The sequence below is a fragment of the Mauremys mutica genome, chromosome 1 (genome assembly GCF_020497125.1).
Source record: "Mauremys mutica isolate MM-2020 ecotype Southern chromosome 1, ASM2049712v1, whole genome shotgun sequence".
NCBI lineage: Eukaryota > Metazoa > Chordata > Testudines > Geoemydidae > Mauremys > Mauremys mutica.
The window spans coordinates 318,340,235-318,365,313 of NC_059072.1; the positions used below are offsets into that span (position 1 = coordinate 318,340,235).

General features: G+C 44.4%; 1 protein-coding gene across 2 annotated transcripts in view; it reads right to left on the reverse strand.

Moving 5' to 3' along the window:
- MTUS2 (microtubule associated scaffold protein 2) overlaps window positions 1–25,079 on the reverse strand; it is a 302,992-nt gene that overhangs the window by 41,360 nt on the left and 236,553 nt on the right. For both annotated transcript variants that reach the window (XM_044982069.1, XM_044982076.1), the window contains exon 7: window positions 6,660–6,726. In XM_044982069.1, the coding sequence (XP_044838004.1) occupies window positions 6,660–6,726 (67 nt within the window). The remainder of the gene's footprint in view (window positions 1–6,659; window positions 6,727–25,079) is intronic.

Here is a 25,079-nt window from a genome sequence, read left to right on the forward strand (position 1 = left end):
GCTCCACTCACCTCAGCTGCCGATCTGGGGTTCCAGCCGCTGACCTCCTGCCAGCTGGTTAAAAACTGATCACTCAGAAGCCTGTGTGCAGCTTAAAGTATCCAAATACGTGCCAGATATTGGAAAACTCAGCAAGGAAAAGCAAGGGCAAGGATCACACTAAACTAATAAGATCTGCATTTTAATTTAATTTTAAATAAAGCTTCTGAAACATTTTGAAAACCTTGTTTACATATAGCAGTAGTTTGTTATATATTATAGACTTATAGAGAGACCTTCTAAAAAACGTTAAAATGTATTACCAGCACACAAAGCCTTAAATTAGAGTGTATACATGAAGACTCGGCACACCACTGCTGAAAGGTTGCCGACCCCTGGCCCAGATCCTTAGCTGTACTGCAGCCATTTTGTGTTGACCTACTGACACAAAGGGACCCTGTAGACTTCTAGCTGACCCTGGGAGGATTATCCCAGTGTAAGGGGAACCCTCCAGTGGCATGGAGCCAATGTCGTAGTAAGAGGTCTGGTCTGGTCTGGGTTAAGGGGGTCCTGTGCCCTATTGATTCCTGGCTTCTAAGTTGGTCCCTTTTGACCTTTGGCAGCCAGTGCAAGTTAGCTCACTCTTCACACTGCTCTATCTCACACAGGGGACAAGATCAGTGCACTGCCCTAAAGCCACCTTTGTGATGCCCTCTATTCAATGAGGAAAAAGAACGCTCAACTGTAGCTGTTGTGACTGGGATGAAGAGTCACAACAAGAGATGAATTCCTACTTCTTTCATCCCAGGAAACATAGCACAAAGATTGAGTCGAACCACTAGTGATGATAAAGAAGTTGAAGTTAAATCTTTATTCGTTCATCATATGCTATTCCACTCTGTGTTCAAAATTCTCTATTCTGTTCTGATCACATAGCAGCCCTATTGCTGGTCATGCCTCACTCCACTCAACTATAGTGTTTTATAAGACAGGCATCTGTAAAAGCTACATGGAAGTTGAGTAGAATCCAGAAATCGCTATAGTAGATTTGTAAGAATCAAATCTGTGTACTTTTTCAGCTGGCTTAACAAACACTTCTTGTCCTCTTCACTTAAGGAGTCAATATATGTACCTTCATTAGTCAACTTCTGGACTGAAGTCTTTGCTTCTTCCAGTACATTTTCAATAGATATCTCTGATAGATCCAACAGTAGCTTCTATTGCTGGACAAAGATCTACTACTGTTGTAGCAGATGCCTGGATGACATTGTTTAATGACCCAAGTGGTTTCAACAGTAGACTTACAAGCAGGGCTGACTCCAGGGTTTTTGCCGCCCCAAGCGGTGGGGAAAAAAAAAAAAGCCCGCGATCGCAATCTTCTTCGGCGGCAATTCAGCGGCTGGACCTTCCCTCCGAGAGGGACCTGCTTCCGAATTGCCGCCGAAGAGCCCGACGTGTCGCCCCTTCCCCTTGGCCGCCCCAAGCACCTGCTTGCTGGGCTGGTGCCTGGAGCCGGCCCTGCTTACAAGAGAGAGAATGGCAATAGTCTTCTCTGAACTTAGTAACAAAGGTAGTCCACCAGCATCACTACTTAGATCTGTCCTATCTTGGTGGATACTTTCCAAAGCAAGTAGTAATGGCTGCAGTAATTTTAAGACAACAGCCAAGAATTGCTCATGAGAAAGCCAGCAGGTTTTCCCAGGTTGGACTAATTTGAACTTCAATCCCAGTATATCTTCTATTTGTTTCCAAGATGTTCAGTCCTTTTGGACTCTTGCAGAAAAAAAGAGTATAAAAAAGCCATTAAATGTATGATGTTTTAATGTCTTTTGAAGATTCTGCAGCTTGTAGTAGTGCTAGCTGGAGTACATGGCCTCTGCGGTGTGTATAGGAGAGATTAGGGTTACACTTTTCTCTGAGCAAAGCTTGTACTCCACTATGTCTTCCAGAGAAGTTTGTAGATCCATCAAATGCACAAGCAGCCATCTGTTTGGGGTTCAATTTACAAGCATTTAACTCTTCTAAGATGTCACAGATGCAGCTGATGTGTCTTCTATAACCTGAACATCTAGAATGCATCTACTGGCCTACCACGGACATCAAGATAACATACACAATGACTTAATACTTGATGCCTATTTGCATTGGTGCATTCATCAGCCACGTATGCACATATTTTGAATATGGTGAGTGAGTTCTTCACTTTTTCAACTGCTGAGTCTTTCACTGTTACACCACATGCTTCTAGAGAGTCAGCTGAGTTTTTTCAGAAAGATAGCGAGCATTTTCCAGTCTTGTTCGAAACCGGTGTCCAACTTCAGGATTAACAAGTGACAATGCACTTAACATTGGCATCCAGTTTGTAGTGTGTGGTATCTCTTGCTTAAACAGAAAGTATGATGCAACAGTCATGTTGGTTCACATAAACTGAGTTGTGTCTCCAGCATTCTTAACAGCCTCTTAAGTTCTTCTAAAATTGGCTTTGACAGTAACTGGCTTATAAGGCTTTCTGCATGTTGATGCAGTCCAGAGGCATGGTGTTTTGCAGACTTTACATATAGGTTGTCAGTATTGGCTTAGCTGATCAGTCTGGCAAACCAAGCTCCTCCACTTTTACTATATAAATCCATGATATGCCCACATCTTGAATACTGCATGCAGTTCTGGTCACCCCATCTCAAAAAAGATATATTGGAATTGGAAAAGGTTCAGAGAAGGGCAACAAAAATGATTAGGGGCATGGAACAGATTCCATATGAGGAAAGATTAAAAAGACTGGGACTTTTCAGCTTTGAAAAGAGATGACTAAGAGGGGATATGATAGAGGCTTATAAAATCTTGACTAGTGTGAAGAAAATGAATAAGGAAGTGTTATTTACTCCTTCACTTAACACAAGAACCAGGAGTCACCCAATGAAATTAATAGACAGCAAGTTTAAAACAAACAAAAGGAAGTATTTCTTCACACAATGCACAGTCACCCATGGAACTTTTTGCCAGGGATGTTGTGAAGGCCAAAATTATAAGAGGGTTCAAAAAAGAACTAGATAAGTTCATGGAGGACAGGTCCATCAATGGCTATTAGCCAGGATGGGCAGGAATGCAACACCATGCTCTGAGTGTTCCTAGCCTCTGTTCGCTAGAAGCTGTGAGTGGATGCCAGGGGATGGATCATTTGATGATTTCCTGTTCTATTCATTCCCTCTGAAGCACCTGGAATAGTCACTGTCAGAAGACCGGATACTGGGATAGATGGACCATTGGTCTGACCCAACACACTATTCTTACATAAAAAATAATTATAATAATCAAAAAGTTTAGTACAGAAACTCCCCAAGATAATGACGTCTTGAGATAGCGACTATGTGAGATAATGACCTTGGCAAATAATGCATTTTAAAAGTCTTGGCCTACTAGGAAATATATATTTATATAAGTTTCCCCGTCACAAATCTAGCATTCTGGAGCAAGGTCACTAAAACATAGTCCAATGCTTTGGCTGCTGTTGTTTGTCATGTCACCTGCCACTGTGATCTCTGTGAGTCAGTCTCTTGAGGTTCCACCCAGCTCTCAGTGATTTCAGCTCTCAGTGGGGGAACCTCGCTGCTAGTGCAGGCTGAGCTGTCTCTTCCACAGAAAATGCTGTCCTGCAGCAGGTCTAAGCACTTAGATCTGATTATCAGTGATTTCAGCTCTTGTGGTCACTTAACAAACCAAAAGACTTTCTATGAAGCATAATCAGCTCTGTCTCCAAACAGGAGAGAGGGACAGGTCAAATAGTGCCTCTGACTCTTAGGCAGAGCCCACTCCACCAAGCAAAACACCTGTGCCGCACCCTCTCCCTCTTCACTAGGATATGGCATCCAAACCTCCTGCTTAGGGAGTGCAATTCAGTTGAGGGTGAGCAGTGCTTAATTTGTAATGAAAGAGGTGCTGAGGCTCAAGCAAGTTTGTTACTTTCATGACTGACGCGGTAAGCCCAGAGGTCCCAGGGCTATGAACTGCCAAGCCTAGAGGTGACGGGGCTCAGCCCTAGCACAAATTAAGCACTGAGGGAAACCCCCCTCGTTCAGGGGGGCTAAGTACAGTTCTGCTGCCCTTTACTCATACAATAAGGATAACAACATTTCATGACCCCCAAAATTTATTACTTCAGTGACTTGTAACCCAACACCAGCCAAAATTGATCAGTTGGGCGGCAAATCTCTGTCTGCTGGATACCTAGGCAGAGTAGGTGTGTTCATGTAAAGACAGTCTGGTCCTGAAGCCTTTCCCCCATCCCCTGGCTCCTCGCTAGCTGTCAGGGCAGAGCTCATTCAGACCTTGCTTACAAATCATAATTTTAAATGATAAAGTCGACCAACATTGTCAAAACGAATGTGCCGACACTGTCATAAATAACAGCTGTCTGAGGAAGCTAGTCTTTGTTCACACTTTTCAAACCCATTCTGCTTTCTCAGGTACAAGTATTTTCTCATATACTGTCTATGCTTTTAATGTTTGAATTGCAATTCAAATTTCCAACCAACAACTAAATTGGCAACACTGCATGAAACTGGGGGGGTGGGGTTGGGGCAATTCAGGGGGAGCGTAGGGTCTAGGGAAATCCCTGCACCCAGCTATAGCTGAGCCTAGAGCAGAGACCATTTCAGGTGCATTTTATTTCCTTAGACAAGCACCTAAAACAGCTGCCCATGTTCCTCGGCTGGGACTGGATCCTGCACAGCGAAGGTATCTATTGGTGTGTATATAAGTGCCAGGTAAATAGTGGTGAGTAGGGCAGGAAGCAAAGAGAACCTGATTCTGCATTACTGAGAGTGCTGCAGTGCGACCTCTAGACTGTGTATAGTGGTTTACACCTTTGGCTCCCAGCAAGACTGGTGTAAATCTGGAAGGATCTCTATTGACTTCAGTGGATTTACACTGGCATAAAGCTGGAGTAACTGGGAGCAGAATCTGGCCCCTTCTTTGCGCCTACACATAGCCTCCACTCACAAATGCACTGGAGTGCAGCAACCTTGTGTTCCCTACAGTGCGCTCTTCAGACTCAGAGACAGGCAGGATCAAAGCCAGACTGTTAGTGATGCACAGAACTTGAAAACAGGGAATAGGTCTTCAAGCCAGAGCAGAGCCCTTCAAATGTTCCCTCCCTGCCTCAAAAGCAAAAGCACTGTGGCAATTCCTTTGGGAGGGGAAGGGGAGAACACAGCAGAGATGAAAACAGAGATAAAAGTGATATTGCAAATGGGATCTCGGCCCCCGCTGGACCATTCTGTGGGGATGGAGCGGCGAAGCACTATCATAGTCTGAAAATTCCTACATCGACCGTGGGCCTGGGTAATGCAAATCCCTTTGAGGGGCACAGCAGGGAACCCAAGTTATTGAGCTCCAGCACAAGTGTCAGGGAGGGGTGGTGTAAGGGTTTTAAAAATGGAAGAAGACAAAGTTTAGCCCGAAGTAAAGTCTCTGCACTGAGTGGGTGTCTCACACCTGCTCTGACACTCCAGAGTGTGGGTTAAAAAGGAATCGGGTGTGGGGGGACACAGGATGGCAGGGTCTGGGGAGACATGGCTTAATCACAAGCCTGATTAAGCTAATAATCACACTTCATATTAAGGTTCTGTTTATATAGGGGTACTAAATGGTTACTATATGTTATAAGCATGCTGGAGTATGGGTTATCGATGATTATAAGCCATTGTTATAAGCAATCAGTTACCCTATCGGACTCGATAACAATTTATATAAAACACCTATTGATCATTTATTAACCCTTTATGAACCATTTAAAAATGGAACCTTCATATCAAATGCAACCAAGATAATGAGGCTCTTAGCTCCCCGCTCCCCTCTTTGGCCTTAGTCTTGCCATTAGGCAGGAGTAGTGTGGAAGCTGTACAGCCATGTTTTCATTGATACATGTTCAGCAGTCCCTGCCCCCCCCCACCCCATCCCGTTAATTGCTTTTTGCTCTATGGCAAGCATAACACGCCCCATCTATGCTGGGAAGATTCAGGTACAAAGAATTCAGCCTGATGTCTGGGCCCTGAGTAGGGCCCATTTTCCTCTCCCTAGAGATGCAATCAGTGGTCTAGTGGTCACTGCCTTTCTGATCAGTTTTCAGAACAGAACAAAAAAGGGAAATGTGCTCACACAGATGTACATAAAGTAAATCGGATGAGTGGCACCAGTTGAGTTAGTCCCTGCCTTTCCAGGCATGGAGAGATTATAACCAATTTACTAAGGGTTAGTTTTTGCAGAACACTGATTTTGGGTTTTGATCTTGATGCTCTTCTGTTTGTAACCGGAGTGCAGTACGTGTAAACTCACACAACCAAAGTAATGAATTCCTAGCTAACCATGCACTGCCACATCTGAAGCTGGGTGGCATGTTCAGATGCTGTTAGAACAGAGGATACAGATTTATAGATCACCGTCTGTGAATAGTAAAGATAATGCATGATTAGCTCCAGTGTGTACAGTTATGAACCTGTCTCCACAACAACAATAAGGTAAAATTATTGTTCCCTGCAAGGCCACAAAAATTCACCACTGGGCTTAGTAAGATGCTTTATTACAGCTCTGCAGGTTTCCTTGTACCACACGACAAGGAATAACTGCTTTTGTTATATGTGAGAAAGGACATTTTTCACATTGTTAGTATCCGAAGCCCTACTTACCAACTTCATCCCTGATGTTTGCAAGCTCGACTGACAGCTCCTTTTCTTTCACAAGGGCACTTTCATTCTGTTAAAAAAAATAAATAAAAGGATATGTATAGTCCCTCGATTTATCCCAGCTAAGCACTCTCACATGTTTATTTACTAAGCCAGATTAGGTAAATTCTTCAGATCTAGTTTTGTAATTATTATGAACTAATTCTCTTTTAAAACCAACTGTGGAAGCCAGCATTGACACAATCATGTTTCACAGCAGACTAAGGAATACAATATTATATTTACACACACCTCTGTATTTGCAAGTCAGTGTTGGTGTATGTCTGGGTTCCAGTTTGTGTGGACAGCACATATAAAATGGTATTAATGATATCAACATACACAAACATGTTTGTGACCCTGCATATAGCAATACAGCTAGAGCTAGATAGAGCAATATACACATGCACAAAAATCTGATTGTGTATATTAATATATAGCATTCTGTACATAGTATGCATACAGTACACTCGCAAATACCAGTAATAAGTTGACTTTCAATTCTATATTTCCAGCTTTATGTATGGGCATGGTACATTTTAATTAGAGCAGAAGAAAAAAGACCACCTCAAAAAAGGAACCCCTTTATTATTTTAACATATAATAAAGAATTCAGACAGACATTTAGCCAGAAGAATATAAAACATATTTATACTGGCAATACTAAGATGTCTCTACTAAAGAGTAAGGATTGTGGTAGCAGATATTTCATAAGAGCTGAATGAATAATGAGAGAAAGCTAGCTGCAAGGAAATCCACAGGAGAGTGATTTAGTACAAGTGATCCCAGAGTAACAGCATGCACATAAAGCCACTTTTAAATTGGAATGTATCCTGTGATACATTAGGGAGGAGACAAAGGAACATATCCTACTGGGAATGTCACCAATAACTAGGAAAACTAAATCAAGCTACTATAAATATGCCCCCAGTAAGGAAAGAACCAGAGTCTTTAAAAGGCACTACAGAAAAAATCATATTCAAGGCAGCATGCAAGGCAGCAGCAAATTCAGTGGAAAGGAATCCCAGCAAGTAAACTGGTCAACAGTATGCAGGACTGAAGGGAATCCAGGCACTTTAAGGACCAGTTCAGCAGCAGGCATTATGAAACATATGGCAGAAAGCTGGTGATTCTGTAACCTATTTTTATTTCCCTGCAGTCCAACAGTTAATTTAACAAAACTATGAACAGAAATAAATGATAAAAAAGATAAAATTAAGAACTAAAGAAGAAACTTTTTATAAAAAGGGCAGAAATACAGTAAAAAAAAAAAGATTAACAGACTCCCCCTCCTGCCCCTATTGTTTCTTCTTTAGCCTGCAGTGAGCGCATCCCCTCTGCAACCTTCCTGTGCTCCTGTGTGTTCTACTTTCACACTGCCTCTGTAATGGACATGTCTCAGCAAAGCCTCTCCCACCCGGTGCTTGTCTCTATGACACAACACCATTTGACTGGTTTTAGGCCATCTTGGATGAACTGTAGCAAGCATTTTGAAAGAAAAAAGAAAATATATATTGTTCTAAAATCTAGGCCATATTTTAGAGTAGAAACTAAATGTACACACACAAATCATTTATAGTCTTAGAAAAGAGCTAGAAATAATTTTAAATGAACTATTTTATGGCTGGGAGCAGACTGTAATCAGGGTGATTCTGCAGCCTCCTTTCACTATCACAGAACTGCAGAGCACCACGGTCCCTGGGCCTGATTCCCATTCACACTTAGGTCACTTTTCGCCACTCTGGCAGTGTGGAGGGGCCTCAAAGTAGGAGTGATTTATATTTACACCCACTTAAAGGTCCTTTTTACTTGACTACAGCAGTGTAAAATGGCCTTAATTTAAATAAATCAGCTGGTTTAAACTCAGTAAATGTGAAGGCGATGTCACAAAATATCCAACACAAACAATCAACAAGAATTAGAAGGTCCATTTTATCAGAATATATTATATATCTGCTGTCAAATATTTTCCAACCATTAGTTGGTGAGTGTGATACTGTCACCACACCCACCTGTCTATCCACCGCTGCCAGGCTGTCAGTTACCACCCACTTTGGCTTCCAACCAGTGCTTTCACACACCAACCGGTGTATGGTCCAAGCCAACCTTCCTCCTCCTCTTCTAGTTAGTTCCTCAGTTTTTGGGTTGGGAACCAGCAGCAGGTAAGCAGGTGGCATTGGGCGTGCTACACTGGGGATTAGTGAAGGTTTCTGGCAGCAGGGAGACCAAGTGAGTTGAGATTTGTGACCTGCCCTGCCTATGTCCTGCACCAGACTTGGACTGTGTGGTACTTTACAAAAAATAATGTTCTAAACACTATGTGAATGAAATGACAATATTTACTGGCTAAGCTTCTACAGCTGTTAAGGTCAGTTTCCACTATAGGGCAGTGTTTTCAAACTGGGGTCCATGGACCCATGGGGGTCCCCAAGGCTACTCCAGGGCGTCCGCGTGCCCAGCTGACAAACTCCTCCCTCTCCCTCAACTCCTCCCCCTGCCTCCCAGCATTCTGGGGAACAAGGTTCCTACCTGCCCTGGCTCCACGACGCTCCCGGAAGCAGCCCGCACGTCCCTGCAGCCCCTGGGCAGGGAGGAGGTAGTTTTATTTACCACTACACCATTGTTGTTTACTATAGTAAATAGTAAACCCATCAGCATTATTACATGATATTTGTTTTGCAGTAATGCCTAAAGGCCTCAGTCAGGACTGGAGACCCCACTACACTAGGCAGCGTGCAAAGTTTTGTTGAATAAAACATGCAAAGAGGTGAGCTGAACTGGTTGAGAAATGTATGGGTATGTTCAACGCTCCTCTGCTTCCGCCAAGCGCTCTCTGCTGGTGACAGTATATGGCAATCATGAGAGCTGTTTCCCAAAGCAGCAGCCCTGAACAGGATCCCCTTTATGCAGAACATCCAGGGGCAGCTCTATGTTTTTTGCCGCCCCAAGCACAGCAGTCAGGCGGCCTTCGGTGGCTTCAGTCCGCTGGGTACGCGGATTCGGCGGCGTTTCTGTGGGTGATCTGATGGTCCCGCGCCTTCGGCTACCTGCCGCTGAATTACCACCGAAGCCGCGGGACAGGCATGCCGCTGAAGGCTGCTGTCGCCCTCACGGCGACCAGCATGCCGCCCCCCATGGCTTGCCGCCCCAGGCATGCGCTTGCTGCGCTGGTGGCTGGAGCCGCCCCTGAGAACATCACGGCATTAGCCAATACTAGTTGACTAACACAGTGGAGTCATTTTAAGAAGCATTTTAGAGGTGATACAGTCAATAGAGATGTAAAAGAATTGCGGGGGAGGAAGGGGCTGCAGGCAGAGTGCAAGGAGGTACATTGGTTATTTTATTGCCAGGTACGTTCCTGCAGCTGGGCAGCTCGTCTCACCAGCTCTGACCTTTTCAAACAAAATCTATTTAATACAAGGAAGCACTACATAAAGCAATTTCATACACATACATATATACTGAAGTCAGACAGACACTTGTTATTATTCTACTTAAATGACGACACTGAAAAACAAGGAAATAATTATCACATCTTTGCAAAAAAAAAGAGGGACCGTTAAAAATGGAACCTCAGCAAATTTCTGCCAAGTTATTTATCTTACAGTTAAAGTAAAAAATAAAATAAAATAATCTCATGATGAAACCCAGTATGAATGAACGTATAAGCTCTCTTCATAGGATCATTTTATGCTAACTTGTAACTTGAAGTGGTGAATAAGTTCACATACCTGGGATCCCCTATCGCAGTCAACTTTTCACTTGAAACAGAACTCAACGTTCGCAATGGAAAAGTCGCCACAACAATGTCTAGACCACTGGTTCTCAAACTAGGGCCGCCGCTTGTTCAGGGAAAGCCCCTGGCGGGCCGGGCCGGTTTGTTTACCTGCTGCGTCCGCACGTTCGGCCGATCGCAGCTCCCAGTGGCCGCGGTTTGCCGCTCCAGGCCAATGGGAGCTGCACGAAATGGTGCAGGCCGAGGGACGTACTGGCTGCTGCTTCCTGAAGCTCCCATCCAGCGATCAGCCGAACCTGTGGACGCAGCAGGTAAACAAACCGGCCCGGCCTGCCAGGGGCTTTCCCTGAACAAGCGGCGGCCCTAGTGTGAGAACCACTGGTATAGACTGAGCAAGAGGGTCTAGCAAAATAACAAACTGACAGAACACACAAAGATCTGTGAGTATCGTGCGTGTGTTATCGGCACACTTTTGTATGGGAGTGAGAGATGGCCCTTATACTCTCATCAGGAAAAGAGGCTCAACAGTTTTCATATGCGTTGCCTTTGTCGAATCTTTGGAATCCCCTGGAGGGACAGAGTCACCAACACTGAGGTGCTCAAGCAGGCCAGCACACCCAGCATGCAAACACTCCTCAAACAGAGACGCCTCCGCTGGCTTGGGCATGTGTGCCGAATGAATGATGGGCACATCCCAAAGGACATCCTCTACGGTCAACTGGCATCTGGAAAAAGACCCAAAGGACGCCCAGAATTGCATTTCAAGGTTGTGTGCAAGTGATACTTCAAAGAAATGGACATGGATGTGGACAACTGGGAAGATCACACTCAAGACCTCAGCTTTTGGAAACAAGAGCTTAACAAAGGTCTCCGGAGTTATGAGAGGAAGCCGTCCAGCTTAGCAGGGGGAAAAGAGCTCGCAGAAGGCAGAGCCCAAAGGGTCAAAACATCACCTTTAAACGTCACAGATACAGCAGAGATTGTCTCTCTCGAGTGGGTCCCTTCAGTGACGGCTGCCATAACACCAACTGAGTAAATTCTTCACCTCTCAGGGGCACATACCCGTAGACTCTTGAGATTGAAAGATGCCTACTGCTACTAGAGTGCTAGGAACAGAGGACATAGGACTCGAAGGGACCTCTTCAGTCATCGAGTCCAGACCCCTGCTATCACAGACAATGCCGTCATATAATCCTGTTAATGAATTTATCAAACTCCATCTTAAAACTAGTTGTGTTCTTTGCCCCCACTATTCCTATTGAAAGGCTTATTCTAGTCTTGGAGATGACTGATATATTGATTACTCTCTCCAGAATAACAGAATGTTTTCTCTGAATGTGCTATGCTCTCTGAGTACAGAGGATGGGCAGTAACTGGACACAGGGTTCACCCATATGAAGACCACAGTACTACCACACTTAGCATCCCCTGGGCCCTGAGCTGTCAGTAATAGCTCAGTTTATTTATTGGCCAGAGGTTTCTGATTGCCTTCCTGGATCTCGTCTTGCTGTTTGCTGGATGTGAAATGTATAGATTAAATTCAGTGCCAAATATTTTAAAATAATCCCTCACTGAAAAAGTTTTTTTTCTCTTTATTAGAACAATGCCACATACATTCAATTTTCCAATTCTTTATAAACATCCTTCAGAAATAATTTCAGAGCCTTTAATTGATGGTTTAGAGATTCGCCTTTGGTTTCTCTCTCTGACAGAGGAGATAGGTATGACATTAGCTAATCTTCATAATGACCAAGAATATCCTGGATGTGCAGTGAACTCACAAATCCCTGACATGTTCTATTATCTTAATTTGCTTTGTCAGTGGTATATTATGTGGTTGGACTGTAGATATTTGTGAGACCAGTGTAAATACTATATTAATATGAAATGAAAAAGCCTCTCTTCATCTTCATCAACACAACTCTACTCAGAGCCACTACTTCAATCCTGGTAAATAAAACCAGCAAATCAGGGATTCTAGCACCAGTTAAACAAAAAATGACTGCAAAGTCAAACTGAATCCGATGAGAAAACACAGCATCATCAAATCCTGTGCTGAGGTTCATTGGGTCTAGTGTCAAAAACATCACTGTTTTTACATAACTCCCCAAAACAAAAGCTAACATCTGCCAAAATAAATGTGTAAGAATCCAAATGAACATGACAGACCACTGAATTAATCCACTCCATTAATATTTATAGCAACAAAGAATATGTAACAGAAGACAAAGGAACAATCATGCTCCCTAGCCCTGAGCCTTAATAATCAAGCTTCATGACTAGAGGGCTCAAGGGATTAAAGGGATCTATAGCCTTTTCTTCACCAGGTCACCAGTTTGAATCCTAGTGAAGCCAGTGCCACATCTTACAGTGTTTCCATTTCCACTAGATGAGAAAGGAATAAAACTGAGCTTGATTGTACATGCTTCACTCAATCAAAACTTTCTTTGCACAGATTCTGACCTCACTTACTCTGGATTTACACCAATGTAACTCCAACAAAGTCACAAAACCGAAAAAGCAATTAATCCAAATAAATAACAGCAGCTAATCACAGTGATAGATTGTGCCATCATCTGTGGTTAAGTGACATATATTCACCAATATTGGGCTGTATCCTGTGAACCTTATTCAGGCAGACTTCCAAAGGGATTTGCTCCGGAGTGCCTCTTCTCTGAGGAGCTCAGAGAAATACTAATTATTAAACCTCACAGTACCTTGTCAGGGAGGTAAATATTATTATTCCCACTTTACGGATGGGTAAAATTAGCCACAGAGAGGTGTAGAGAATTGCCAGGTGCTACTTGGGATGTCAGCAGCAGCTGGGAACAGAATACAGGAGTCCTGACACCCTGTCTGTGCTCTTTCCTCAGACCATACTCCCTTCTGCCACAAGGTCTTCAATAAGGATGCTTTTGGTGTGTTATATTTCAAGTTATAACTATACATGTAGTATCGCCCTGAGCATTTCTTCCATTTGAACTATACATAGTACAAACATGCACTGCACACAGATGCTCTACGGCATTTGCTATTATAGCCACTGTTCCACATTACCTCTCTGCATCTATTGCTTTGAAAATATTTCAGAATGTTTTGGTGTGGAAATGGTGCTTAGTCACCGTTGTGCTTGGTTCACAGTCACTTGGAGCAAGGCCTTATATTATCATTGGAAGGGCAAGCATACACATTCATAACACTCTTACAGCAATAAATATTTCAGCTGGTTCTTGCAGGCGCAATAACGAAATCCCATTGCAACCGATGTTCATAATGATCGACTATCTTCCTTTCCAAAAAGGGGTGACTTTAAAAGTGCCATTTCAATCATACTAGATAGCAGGCAACCTCCCCCCACAATTCCCCTTAGGTTAAAGTTTCCAAGCAGAACTGATCACCAGGATGTTCCCCAGTGACTATATTTTAATGAGTTTTATATTAAACCATATATTTTCCTTAACCTGGCTGGCAACATACCTCAAGCTATATTTGAACGTATATTAAATAAATGGGAGGCAGGAAGAGCTTTTCATTAGACCTATTACATGGATCTTGCAAAAATCCAGCCTTTTATGAAATGTACTGCACCAGCAAGTGTTCCTGCCAAGATCTTTTCTATTAAGCAAATTAAAATCATATGTACATTCTCTTCCTGTTCTGTATATGTTCAAAAATCTAGGCAAGTGTCCAAAAGCATAGCATGATGAGCTACGTGTTAGAACTGACATACAAATTCTCTCCCACATGCTATCCTCTAACTACCTGTGGCTATGATATTGCTCTTGGTATTGACACATGTAACACAGTTCATTCAGTGTTCAAGGTTTTGCTTGTGTACAGATTCACCCTCACAAAGGAAAATGTATAGTTTGCCTTGCTTCTTTTTTAATGGATTATATAATGTCAGAAAAGGAGGAACAATAGAGAGGTAAAATCTTAGGACAGCATGAGAATGAATAATCTCTGCAAGTGAAAAGCTAACTTTAAAACTCCACGCAGGGATCCTGCATAACTCGAGCTCCGCGGGTCTATGAAAAATGTATGAAAATCATAACAACAAATCAAGGCAATTGTAAGTAGAGCTCATGTCCCTGGTACCTTATTGTTTTATGAAAATGCAATTGTCACTTTGAGACTGCAGGATAAAATTATGTAAGGCACTGCAGTGTATGTGAAACCAATGGTTTGATTTGATACTAGTGAATGAGAAGTCAGCACATTCTAAATAAGATGAGCATTACACCCCTCTTAGTCAACCCAGGCACATTACCTACATTAGCTAGAGGAAGGAGCACAGATTTAATCAGCGTAACGGCTAGCTCTCTGCCCTTTCAATGAAGCATAAAAAGGAAGATGCAAAGTACCGTCTTGTCCAGGCACTGAAGGCAGTAATAAAGCTTGCAGCAGCACTGGCCCATCTTGGCAGGCTTGCTGAAAAGGAAACCGGCTTCATTCAGAGTGAAATTCCCAGGCAGCAGTAATGTCACAAAAGGCAGGTGCGCACTGCTGCAGGCTGCCACAACTTGCATGTGGTCCCCTCAGCTACCTTATTTCTCTTAATAACTTCAGGAATCCAGAAGAAGGAGGTGTAGGAAGAGGAGGCGGAGCAAGCAGAGGCTGAGCAGCGTGTCAGCATCCTGATGTAAGAAGGGAGAGTCACTTTGCCACTAGAAGGTTCAGAGTGAGGCAGATCAATAGAGATGCAATAACAGAGCATTTACGAGTTTCATCACCCTCCGAGGACAGCCAGACTCTCTTCCCTGCAAACCAATGGCCATCAGCTTGCCCTACTCAAGCCTCATCAGCATTATGTTCTGGTTTATCTGACATGTTTGTCCCCAAAAGACCATAACGAAGAACACGATAACATGAATGTATACAAGCAAAGCAAAAAAGGAAAATGATTTTGAAACTTAACAGAGTAAGCACAAAATACAGTGGAATCTAGCTGAGGATCCGTGTTCCCATAAAAGGTGGGTCTTTATTGTCCTGGTCCTCATAGTTACATTGAGTTATTTACAATGAAAATAATAATACTGTGCAATTATATACTGCCTTTAATCCAAACATCTCCAAATGCTTTATAAACATTTCTTATTTCTTACAAGATTCCTGTGCCAGAGGGAAGCACTATCTGTAGGGTTGCCAGGCATCCATTTTTAGACCAGAATGCCCGATCAAAAAGGGACCCCGGCGGCTCACCGATCGGGCCATTAAAAGTCCGGTCGGCGGTGCAGCGGGGGCCTGGGGCTAAGGCAGGCTCCCTGCCTGCCCTAGCTCTGAGTGGCTCCCGGAAGTGACCGCCAGGTCCCTGCAGTCCCTAGATGAATGGGTGGCCAGGGAGGCTCTGTGCGCTACCCCTGCCCTGAGGGCCAGCTCTGTGACCAATGGGAGCTGTGGGGGCAGTGCCTGTGGGTGCGAGGGCAGCATGCAGAGCCTCCCTGGCCGCCCATGAGTCTAGGGGCTGCAGGGACCTGGCAGCTGCTTCCCAGGAGCCATGGTAAGCACTCACGGGACCCTGTATCCCAAACCCTCTCCCACACCCCAACCCCCTGCCCCAGCTCAAAGTCCCTTCCTGCACCCAAACTCTCTCCTGGAACCTGCACCCTGCACCTCCCCAACACCCCAAACCCCTGCCCCTCATCCCCAGCCAAACACCAGAGCCCACACCCCCAGCCAGAGCCCTCACCCCCCTTCACCCCAATTTCCTGCCCCAGTCCAGAGCCCCCTCCTGCACCCCAAACCCCTCATCCTTGGCCCCACCCCAGAGCCTGAACCCCCAGCTGGAGTCCTCACCCCCACCCTCTGCCCCAGCCTGGTGAAAGTGAATGAGGGTGGGGGAGAGCGAGCAATGGAGGGAGGGGGGATGGAGTGAGGGGGGCAGGGCCTCGGAGAAGGGGGGCAGGGGTGGGGCCTCAGGGAAGGTGTTTGGTTTTGTGCGATTAGAAAGTTGGCCACCCAAACTATTTGCCTTGTTTTATGGATGGGTAAACTGAGGCACACTGTTGTGCTACGCTCAGTGACACACTGACAGCAAGTCAACGGCAGCAACAGGACCAAAGAGTTTTCGACTCCCAATCAATTGCTTTAATCACTAAGCCCTCTGTGGGGGTAGCATGATGCAGTGTATAGGACCGTGGCTTGGGACTGGGAGACCTGGGTTCTGTTCCTGACTCTGAGACTGACTTGCAATGTGATCTAGAGGGCCAGATTTCCCATTAGGCACAGCAGGCATTCTAGGGGCACCTAAAAATTCGAATGTTGCTGCTCCCAGGTCCCAGCAGGGGGTGGGGCCGGCTGAGGGGGAGACAGCCCCATGCAGTCCTGCTGGAGCAGTCCTCGCTCAGCCTGGTGGATAGCACCACCTCCCAGCAGGGCCAGGAGGCAGGGCTTGGGAAAGTGGGTCTCTGGAGGGAGAGTTTGTGGGGGGGACTCTGGGCAGTGAGGGAGCAGGGGACGCTGGGCAGTGGGGGTCTGTGTGGGGTACTGGGAAGTTATGGTGGGGCTGCAAGGGGGGCACTGGGCAGTGGGGGGGTCTGTGGGTGGAGGGGTGCTAGGCGGTGGGGTGCCTAAATTTAAAAGTGGCAGGGTACCTCCGCTGCTCGTGGTGGTTAGGAAATCTGAGCTGCTGCAGATGGTGGGGGTACCCTGCAGCTCCCAGCCGCATCCAAGTGGCGGGGGCCCCCAGAGCTCTGAGACACAGGCGGTGAGGAGGGAGGGCTCCAAAGTGTAAATCTGGCCCTGGTGATCTTGAGTAAGTGACTTCACCTCTGTGTGCCTCACTCTCTGCATCTATAGAATGGGAATAATAATATTACCTCCTCTCCTTTGTGAAGCATTTAAGAGATTGAGGGATGAAATATGATATATAAGCGCTAAGTACACTTCTACCTCCATATAACGCTGTCCTTGGGAGCCAAAAAATCTTACCGCGTTATAGGTGAAACCGTGCTATATTGAACTTGCTTTGATCCACCGGAGTGCGCAGCCCCGCCCCCCGGAGCACTGCTTTACCGTGTTATATCCGAATTCGTGTTATATCGGGTGGCGTTATATTGGGGTAGCAGTGTATTATTATTATGGTATGAATGTTTGGTTTGCCTTTTTCTGCCTTTCAGAATTCCTAGTCCAAACCTGAAACTCTAATTGCTGCTTTTTAGATTTGTAGACTGTGAATTTTCATTTATTTATTTAGTTAGTTAGTTATTGGTGTTAGATGAGATTTTTACACTAAATACATAATTGAGTCTGTGACTGCTTGTGAATTTTATTTAGTTAATTACTGGTGTTAGATGAGATTTTTATGCTAAATATATAATTGAGTCTGCGACGGCTTGTGGCTGGGTAGTGCAATCCATTAGAGTGATTGTATAATTAACCCTGTGTTTATAAATGGCTTTGTAGCTTCCAGGCATCCTTCTACTGAAATACCTTAAATGGGCAGCTATTTATTACTGATTTAGCACTTTTCATAGGGTAAAAAGACCCATAGTAGGGGAGTCCTCTTCCTATATTCTATATAGAATAGACCTTTGATTTTTTATAATGCTGAAAATAGACAAGAGAGCCTGTACATTTGTACTGTGAATGTTAAAGGAGTAGAAACAGAAAAGTTAAGTGCATTATTTTTCCACAAGCCTAATCTCAAACCAATCAAACATACAAAACATTTATATTGCCCTTCAATTAACCCAGAACAACTTTCACTGTGGGGGAGCTACTCGAGTGTCATGCTAGCATAGCCAGGCCCGATGGCAGAAATTCCAGGCCCCAGGGCCAGGGCCATCCCTAGGGGGGCAGAGCCCGGGGCAGAAGTGACGAATATATCACTTCTGGGACCGCCCATGCTGGCCTGTGGGGCCCCCCAAAGCGCGGAGCCCAGAGTGGTCTTGTGTGCCTAGGCACCCACCTGGGCGATTTAAAAGGGCCCAGGACTCCCAGCTGCCTCCCCCCCCGGGCCCTTTTAAATTGCCCAGGACCCTGGGCAATTGCCCCCTTTACCCCCTCCCCCCTCCTGTCGGTGGGCCTGAGCATAGCTCAGTTTTGGGTGTCCCCAAGTAGGCACAGTTTTTTGTTTTTAGTCTGGTCAGGGATGTGTGAAGTGTCTTGCATAAAAGAGGAACCAACAAAGAACCTTTGGTCAAAATCTGAGCCAAACCAAATCTAAAGGTTCAGATAACTCCCTGGTCCATATTAGCTTTCATTTCTGTGAACGTCTGTTCTTCCTGGGTCCAGTGAGGGCTGGAGCAAAGTGTCAGACTATCAGGGATGGGTGAATTTGAAAAATAAAGGAATAATCCCACTCTGTGGCCCTGAGTTTTAACAACCCTGTTCAAAGGTTAAAGGTTTCCACATAGCACCTGGAAATTATTTAGCTGCTGGATATTTAGGAGCAACAGGGTAAGGTTAGAGGGGCAATGCCTTAAATCTTGTGAAAGCATTTCATCCTCAGTGGGAGGATTTAGACTCTGCCACATGACTCAGGCTATGTCTACACTACAAGCTAGGGGTTTGATTCCCCTGCTTGGGTACCATACTCAGGCTAGCTCTCATTGAGCTGGTGCAAATATAAATAGCAGTGTAGGCATGGTAACAGGGATAGACACATTGGAGGCATGGTTGAACCATGCTGAGCACATATCCACTGGTTTCAGCGGCGTTCGTACTCAGCACAGCTGGCCGAGTATGTGCACACCAGCAGGGGAATCACATCCCTAGCTCATAGTGTAGACACAGCCCCAGCCCCCCAAATCTGTGATTTGACTCATAGACTTTAAGGTCAGAAGGCACCATCACCATCTAGTCTGACCTCCTGCACATTGTAGGCCACAGAACCTTGCCCACTCCCAAAATAGACCCCTAACCTCTGGCTGAGTGATTGAAGTCCTCAACTCTTGATTTAAACACTTCAAGTTACAGAGACTCCACCATTTACACTGGTTTAAACCTGCAACTGACCTGTGCCCCAGGCTGCAGAGGAAGGTAAAAAACACCCCAGGTCTCTGCCAATCTGACCTTGGGGGAAATTCCTTTCCAACCCCAAATATGGTGATCAGTTAGACCCTGAGCATGTGGGCAAGAGACCCACCAGCCAAAAGAAAGAATTCCCTGTAGTAACTCACAGCCCTCCCCATCTAGTGTCCTATCTAGGCAGTTGGGGATTTTGCAGTCATTGTTCACTCAATTTGGGGACTGGAGCCAGATTGCTGCTCTCAGTGCTGGAGAAGAAAAAAGTCCTGCTGAGGTCAAATTTCCACAAAAATTGTGTGAGAGACTTGGCCATTAAGATTATAATGTTTAGATCACCCTGTCTGACATTCAGAATAAAAACACCCCAAACCCTCAGTTCTCCTCTTTGTCTGCTTTTCATAGAGTCATGGAAATATAGGGCTGGATGGGACCTCGAGAGGTCATCTAGTCCAGTCCCCTGTGCTGAGGCAGGAACAAGTAATCCTAGACCATCCCTGACAGGTGTTTGTCTAACCTGTTCTTACAAACCTACAATGATGGGGATTCCACAACCTCCCTTAAAAGCTTATTCCAGAGCTTAACTATTCTGATAGAAAGTTTCTTCTAATATCTCACCTAAACCTTCCTTGATGCGGAAGTGAAGTACCTACCATTTTTTAGTCACTCTGATTTAGTGATGTATTTTCTCTACTTATGATGTTCACCTAAGTGCAGAGAATTAGTGAAGGCCTATGCACTACTTAAACCCCTGATGATAAATTGAGAGTTAGGACTTAATTTGGGCAAAGGTCTTGGGTTGCTCCTCTGTCCCGGGGTGAATTCCACCCTATGTGCTGAACTCCACCTGCCTGTGTCCTCACCACCACCAATACTTGCTGCGCATTCCGTTCCCACTTGTTGCTTGTACGCACTCAAACTGCATGTGTCTCTCTGCCAAGACTGCCTCAGATAGGGGTCCATGCTGGCAGATCCAATACAAGACTGAGAGTAAGGAGAGTCTTGCAGAAAAAAGGCCCAGAGGAATAAGAATCAGGAGAATCTGGGTTCTCTGCCCCAAACTCCCTGTGTGAGGCTTGAACAAGTCACTTACAGGCTCTGTGCCTCAGTTTCCCTATTGGTAATATAATGATAATAAAGCCCCTCTCACAAAAGTGTGGGATGCTATTATTTGTAGAACAACAACAAAGATAAGATGGAACATCATAAAACATTATATATTAAAAATAATGAAAAATCACCAAAATATTGTCACTTACCATGCAAACTAATGGTCCAGTTCTGCATGGCACGGAGTGCTCTGAAACCTACTGACTTCAGTGGAAGCTGAATCTGCTCAGCCTCTTTCAGGTTGAAGCCTCAGGGTAATTAAAGCCCCAAGAAGGACTTCTATATTTTCTCAAAATGTCCCAGAGGAGCTTACTCTATAAACAACATTTTCTAATAGTAAAGAGGCATTGTGGGCATTAATTCATTCCTGCATTGACAGAATTAAATCTTTCCTCCACTCAGGCCCAATACAGTTCTTACTTAAGGCTCAGTTTCAATACATTTCATTTGATCTCGGTCTAAGCTAAACTGGGAGAGATTATTAGTAAGGTTTAATCATCTGTTTGTAAAATGCTTTGAGATCCTCCAATGGAGGATGTTATTGTTCTAAATTCTATATTATTCTATAAGAACATAAGAACGGCCATACTGGATCAGACCAAAGGTCCATCTAGCCCAGTATCTGTCTACCGACAGTGACCAATGCCAGGTGCCCCAGAGGGAGTGAACCTAACAGGCAATGATCAAGTGATCTCTCTCCTGCCATCCATCTCCATCCTCTGACGAACAGAGGCTAGGGACACCATTCTTACCCATCCTAGCTAATAGCCATTTATGGACTTAGCCACCATGAATTTATCCAGTCCCCTTTTAAACATTGTTATAGTCCTAGCCTTCACAACCTCCTCAGGTAAGGAGTTCCACAAGTTGACTGTGCGCTGCGTGAAGAAGAACTTCCTTTTATTTGTTTTAAACCTGCTGCCTATTAATTTCATTTGGTGACCCCTAGTTCTTGTATTATGGGAATAAGTAAATAACTTTTCCTTATCCACTTTCTCCACATCACTCATGATTTTATATACCTCTATCATATCCCCCCTTAGTCTTCTCTTTTCCAAGCTGAAGAGTCCTAGCCTCTTTAATCTTTCCTCGTATGGGACCCTCTCTAAACCCCTAATCATTTTAGTTGCCCTTTTCTGAACCTTTTCTAGTGCTAGAATATCTTTTTTGAGGTGAGGAGACCACATCTGTACACAGTATTCGAGATGTGGGCGTACCATGAATTTATATAAGGGCAATAATATATTCTCAGTCTTATTCTCTATCCCCTTTTCTACTAATATATTCTAAATTATTCTAAACATTTCTGGTTTCAAACACCCTAGAGTTTTATCCAACCAATTAAACCTCTGAATGTGAATATCATCCAGAGAGCAGATTATTCGTCCATCCTTCTAAAATGCCCTAAAAAAACCTATTCTCATGATCTTTTCGGCCAACAGAATATAGGCCGTGGTGGAAATACTGTGAGAAGCCTGTTATTATGAATTTCCAGTCCACTCAGAAGTGGAGCTCTGCACCTTGCATGATCAGGCCTTAAACCAATATCTCCTTGCTTTATTTGTAAAACATTCCCTAAAACACCTTCTACAGACAACATTATCGCAGTATTTCATTATAAACATAAAGTCCGATATCTCTTAATTTTAGGCCAGTATTGTATATTGCTGTTTTTAACGATGGTTTGTAAATTTTATCCATACACACAAGATAGCTTTTCCCATTTCTTTTTACATGCTTCTGCTTCTAGGTTTATATAAATGTAAATCCAAAGCACAACCCGTTGTCAGTTACGAAATAAACTTATGGATCTACTCTTCTCCCATTGAAGTCAATGGCAAAATACTCTTGGACTTCAATGGTGCGAGATCAGACCACAATAATCTCTCTAGGATGAAATCAGTGGGAGTCTGGGATAAGTAAGGACCACAGGATTTGTCCCCCAAACATTTGAACTAGGTACCAGGGGTACTGTGAAAGCAATGCATGAAACACACAGGCTAGATTGGAGCTTGGCCAGTTTACCCCAGCTGATGATCTGGCCCATGGTCCCCTTCAAACAGAATGATTTATTGTCTGAGCAAGTTCAAAAGCTAATGTGCTCTCCACAGAGATAATGGGTGCTCTGCAAACATCTTTACTGGATTTAAAAATACTGCAGCAGAGATTCAGAAGATTAAAAATAGTACAGAACATACCATATATTTTACAGTTTTGCGGAGGATCTTTACATAAAAGTCCTGTAACTGTGAGGCTATTTTATTTACAGGATTTCCATGCAAGAAGCACTTAAGTCTCCTACTTAAAATATTCTTATGCTCGAGCTTTATTCTTTTAGTAACAACACAAAAAGTGCAAGAACTATGGTATGTGTCTCTTCTCTTAAGTCTGCATCAGATGGTGCCATTTCCTATATAAGACCATGTTTCATTATTTATGCACCTGAAGGCTTTCCTATGGCCTTCATCACCATAACACTGAGGTGCCTAACAAACATGAATGAATTTATCCCTATGATACCTGTATAATGCACAGTAAGGGTATGTCTACACAGGAACTAGACACCCATGGCTGCCCCGTGCCAGCTGACTCGGGCTTACAGGGCTCGGGCTGCAGGGCTGTTTAGACCTCTGGGTTCGGGCTGCAGCCTGGGCTCTAGGATTTGGTGGGGTGGGAAGGCCCCAGAGCTTGGGCTCCAGCCTGAGCCCAGAAGTCTACACAGCAATGAAACAGTCCTGCAGCCCAAGCCCCACGAGCCCTAGTCAGCTGACTGAGGGTTTTTCTTTTCTATGTAGACATACCCTTATCCCCATTTCACAGATGGGGAATGGAGGCACAGAGAGATGAAGTGCCTTGTCCAGTGGCACACAAGAAAGTCCATCACCGACAAATTTTAAATCAAGCTGGGATGTTTTTATAACAGATCTGCTCAAGGAATTATTTTGGGGAAGTTCTATGGCCTGAACTATGCAGGAGGTCAGACTAGATGATCACAGTGGGCCCTTCTAGCTTTGGATTCTAGGAATCTATGAAAATCTGCATCAAAGGCAGGAATAGAAGCCAGTGGCCTAGAGTCCCATTCCAGTGGCTTCTCCACCAAACCATCCTTCCTGTCTTCTAGAGCAGAAGGCTCTATCCCCCATTCATGGTACTCCTAAGTAAACAGCTTGACATATCGGAGATGGAGCTGAGGTTTGATGGGGACTGTTCTTTATTATAATTCTTCACATGCAGATGGAGCACTGAATAAACTTGTAAAGGTCTGTAAGCAACATAAAAGGATAACTGGTGCAGACATCTGACACTGCCAGTGAAAATCTTAATTGGAAACAAAACTTTACAAACGTGCGATAAAATAACTGCTACAATAACAGCTCCAAGGAAAAAGCGGGGCCTTCCCAGCGTGTTAGTAATATGAGCCAAACTGTTTGCATCACAGCGTTATTAACCTGCACTAGTTGTACTACGGTAGTGCCTAGAGGCTGCAGCTAGCACAGAAGCCTTATGGTGCTCTACAAACATAAAAGAAAAGACAAACAGAAAGACAAAAACAAAAGCAATCTGTCAAGCCGAGATTCAAATAACGCCAAGTTTTCACAAAGTTCAGGAGAGGAGAGGGAGGCTCAGGACCAGGGTTCTGGCCCACTGACAAAACACACTCATTGTTCAGGGTACAGTCTTTTAGTCCTCTTCCACCATGAACCAGAAGAAAGAAGCAGTCTCTCTCTAGACGTCCCCACACCACAGCTCTGGACAAAGTCAGAGATAATCCTGTCCTACTAGTCAGAATAATGCTCCCTTTTAATTCGTCTGAAAATAAAACTGTGTGGTTCAGTGCTCAGGGCACAGGACTGGGTGTGTGAGCATCCTTATAGAATCATAGAACTGTAGGACTGGAAGGGACCTCGAGAAGTCATCTGGGTCAGTCCCCTGCACTATGTAATAACTATCCTGACAGTCTGTTCTTAAAATAATCTCTTGTCAGAGTAGAACCACAAGCCTTAGGGAAGGCTCTGAACAAGGAAAGGGAGGACATCTGATAAGCAATGAATAGGAGGCTGTTCCAAGCATTGAGGGAGGTGAAAGTATGAAGCAGGGAGTGGAAGAAGATGATTAAGGACCAAATTATGATACCCTTACACAATCTGAGTAGTGCCTTACTCCTCTAGTGGGCCCCATTACATCAAAGGGACTATTAGAGGCATATGTGCTGGAACTAGGGGTTCTATCATATACAGGGTTTGCAGTTTGGTTCAATGGCTCTCAGAACCCCCACTATACAAATTGTTCCAGCACCTCTGATTGGAGGAGTAGGATACCACTTAACAGGAATAAGGCTATTGGGATCTGACACTATGGGAGTAGATGAAAGACAGACTAGAGAGGCACAGGTAGTGAGAAGGAGGTAGGAAGAAATCACTGCAGAATTGTAGGCAGAAGCTGAGATGTGTAGACAGGGCTGGCTCCAGGCACCAGCCGAGCACGCTCATGCTTGGGGTGGCAGATTCTAAGGGGCGGCATTCCGTCCAATCCTAGGGCGGCATGGCTGCCCTTTTTTTTCTTTTTGGCTT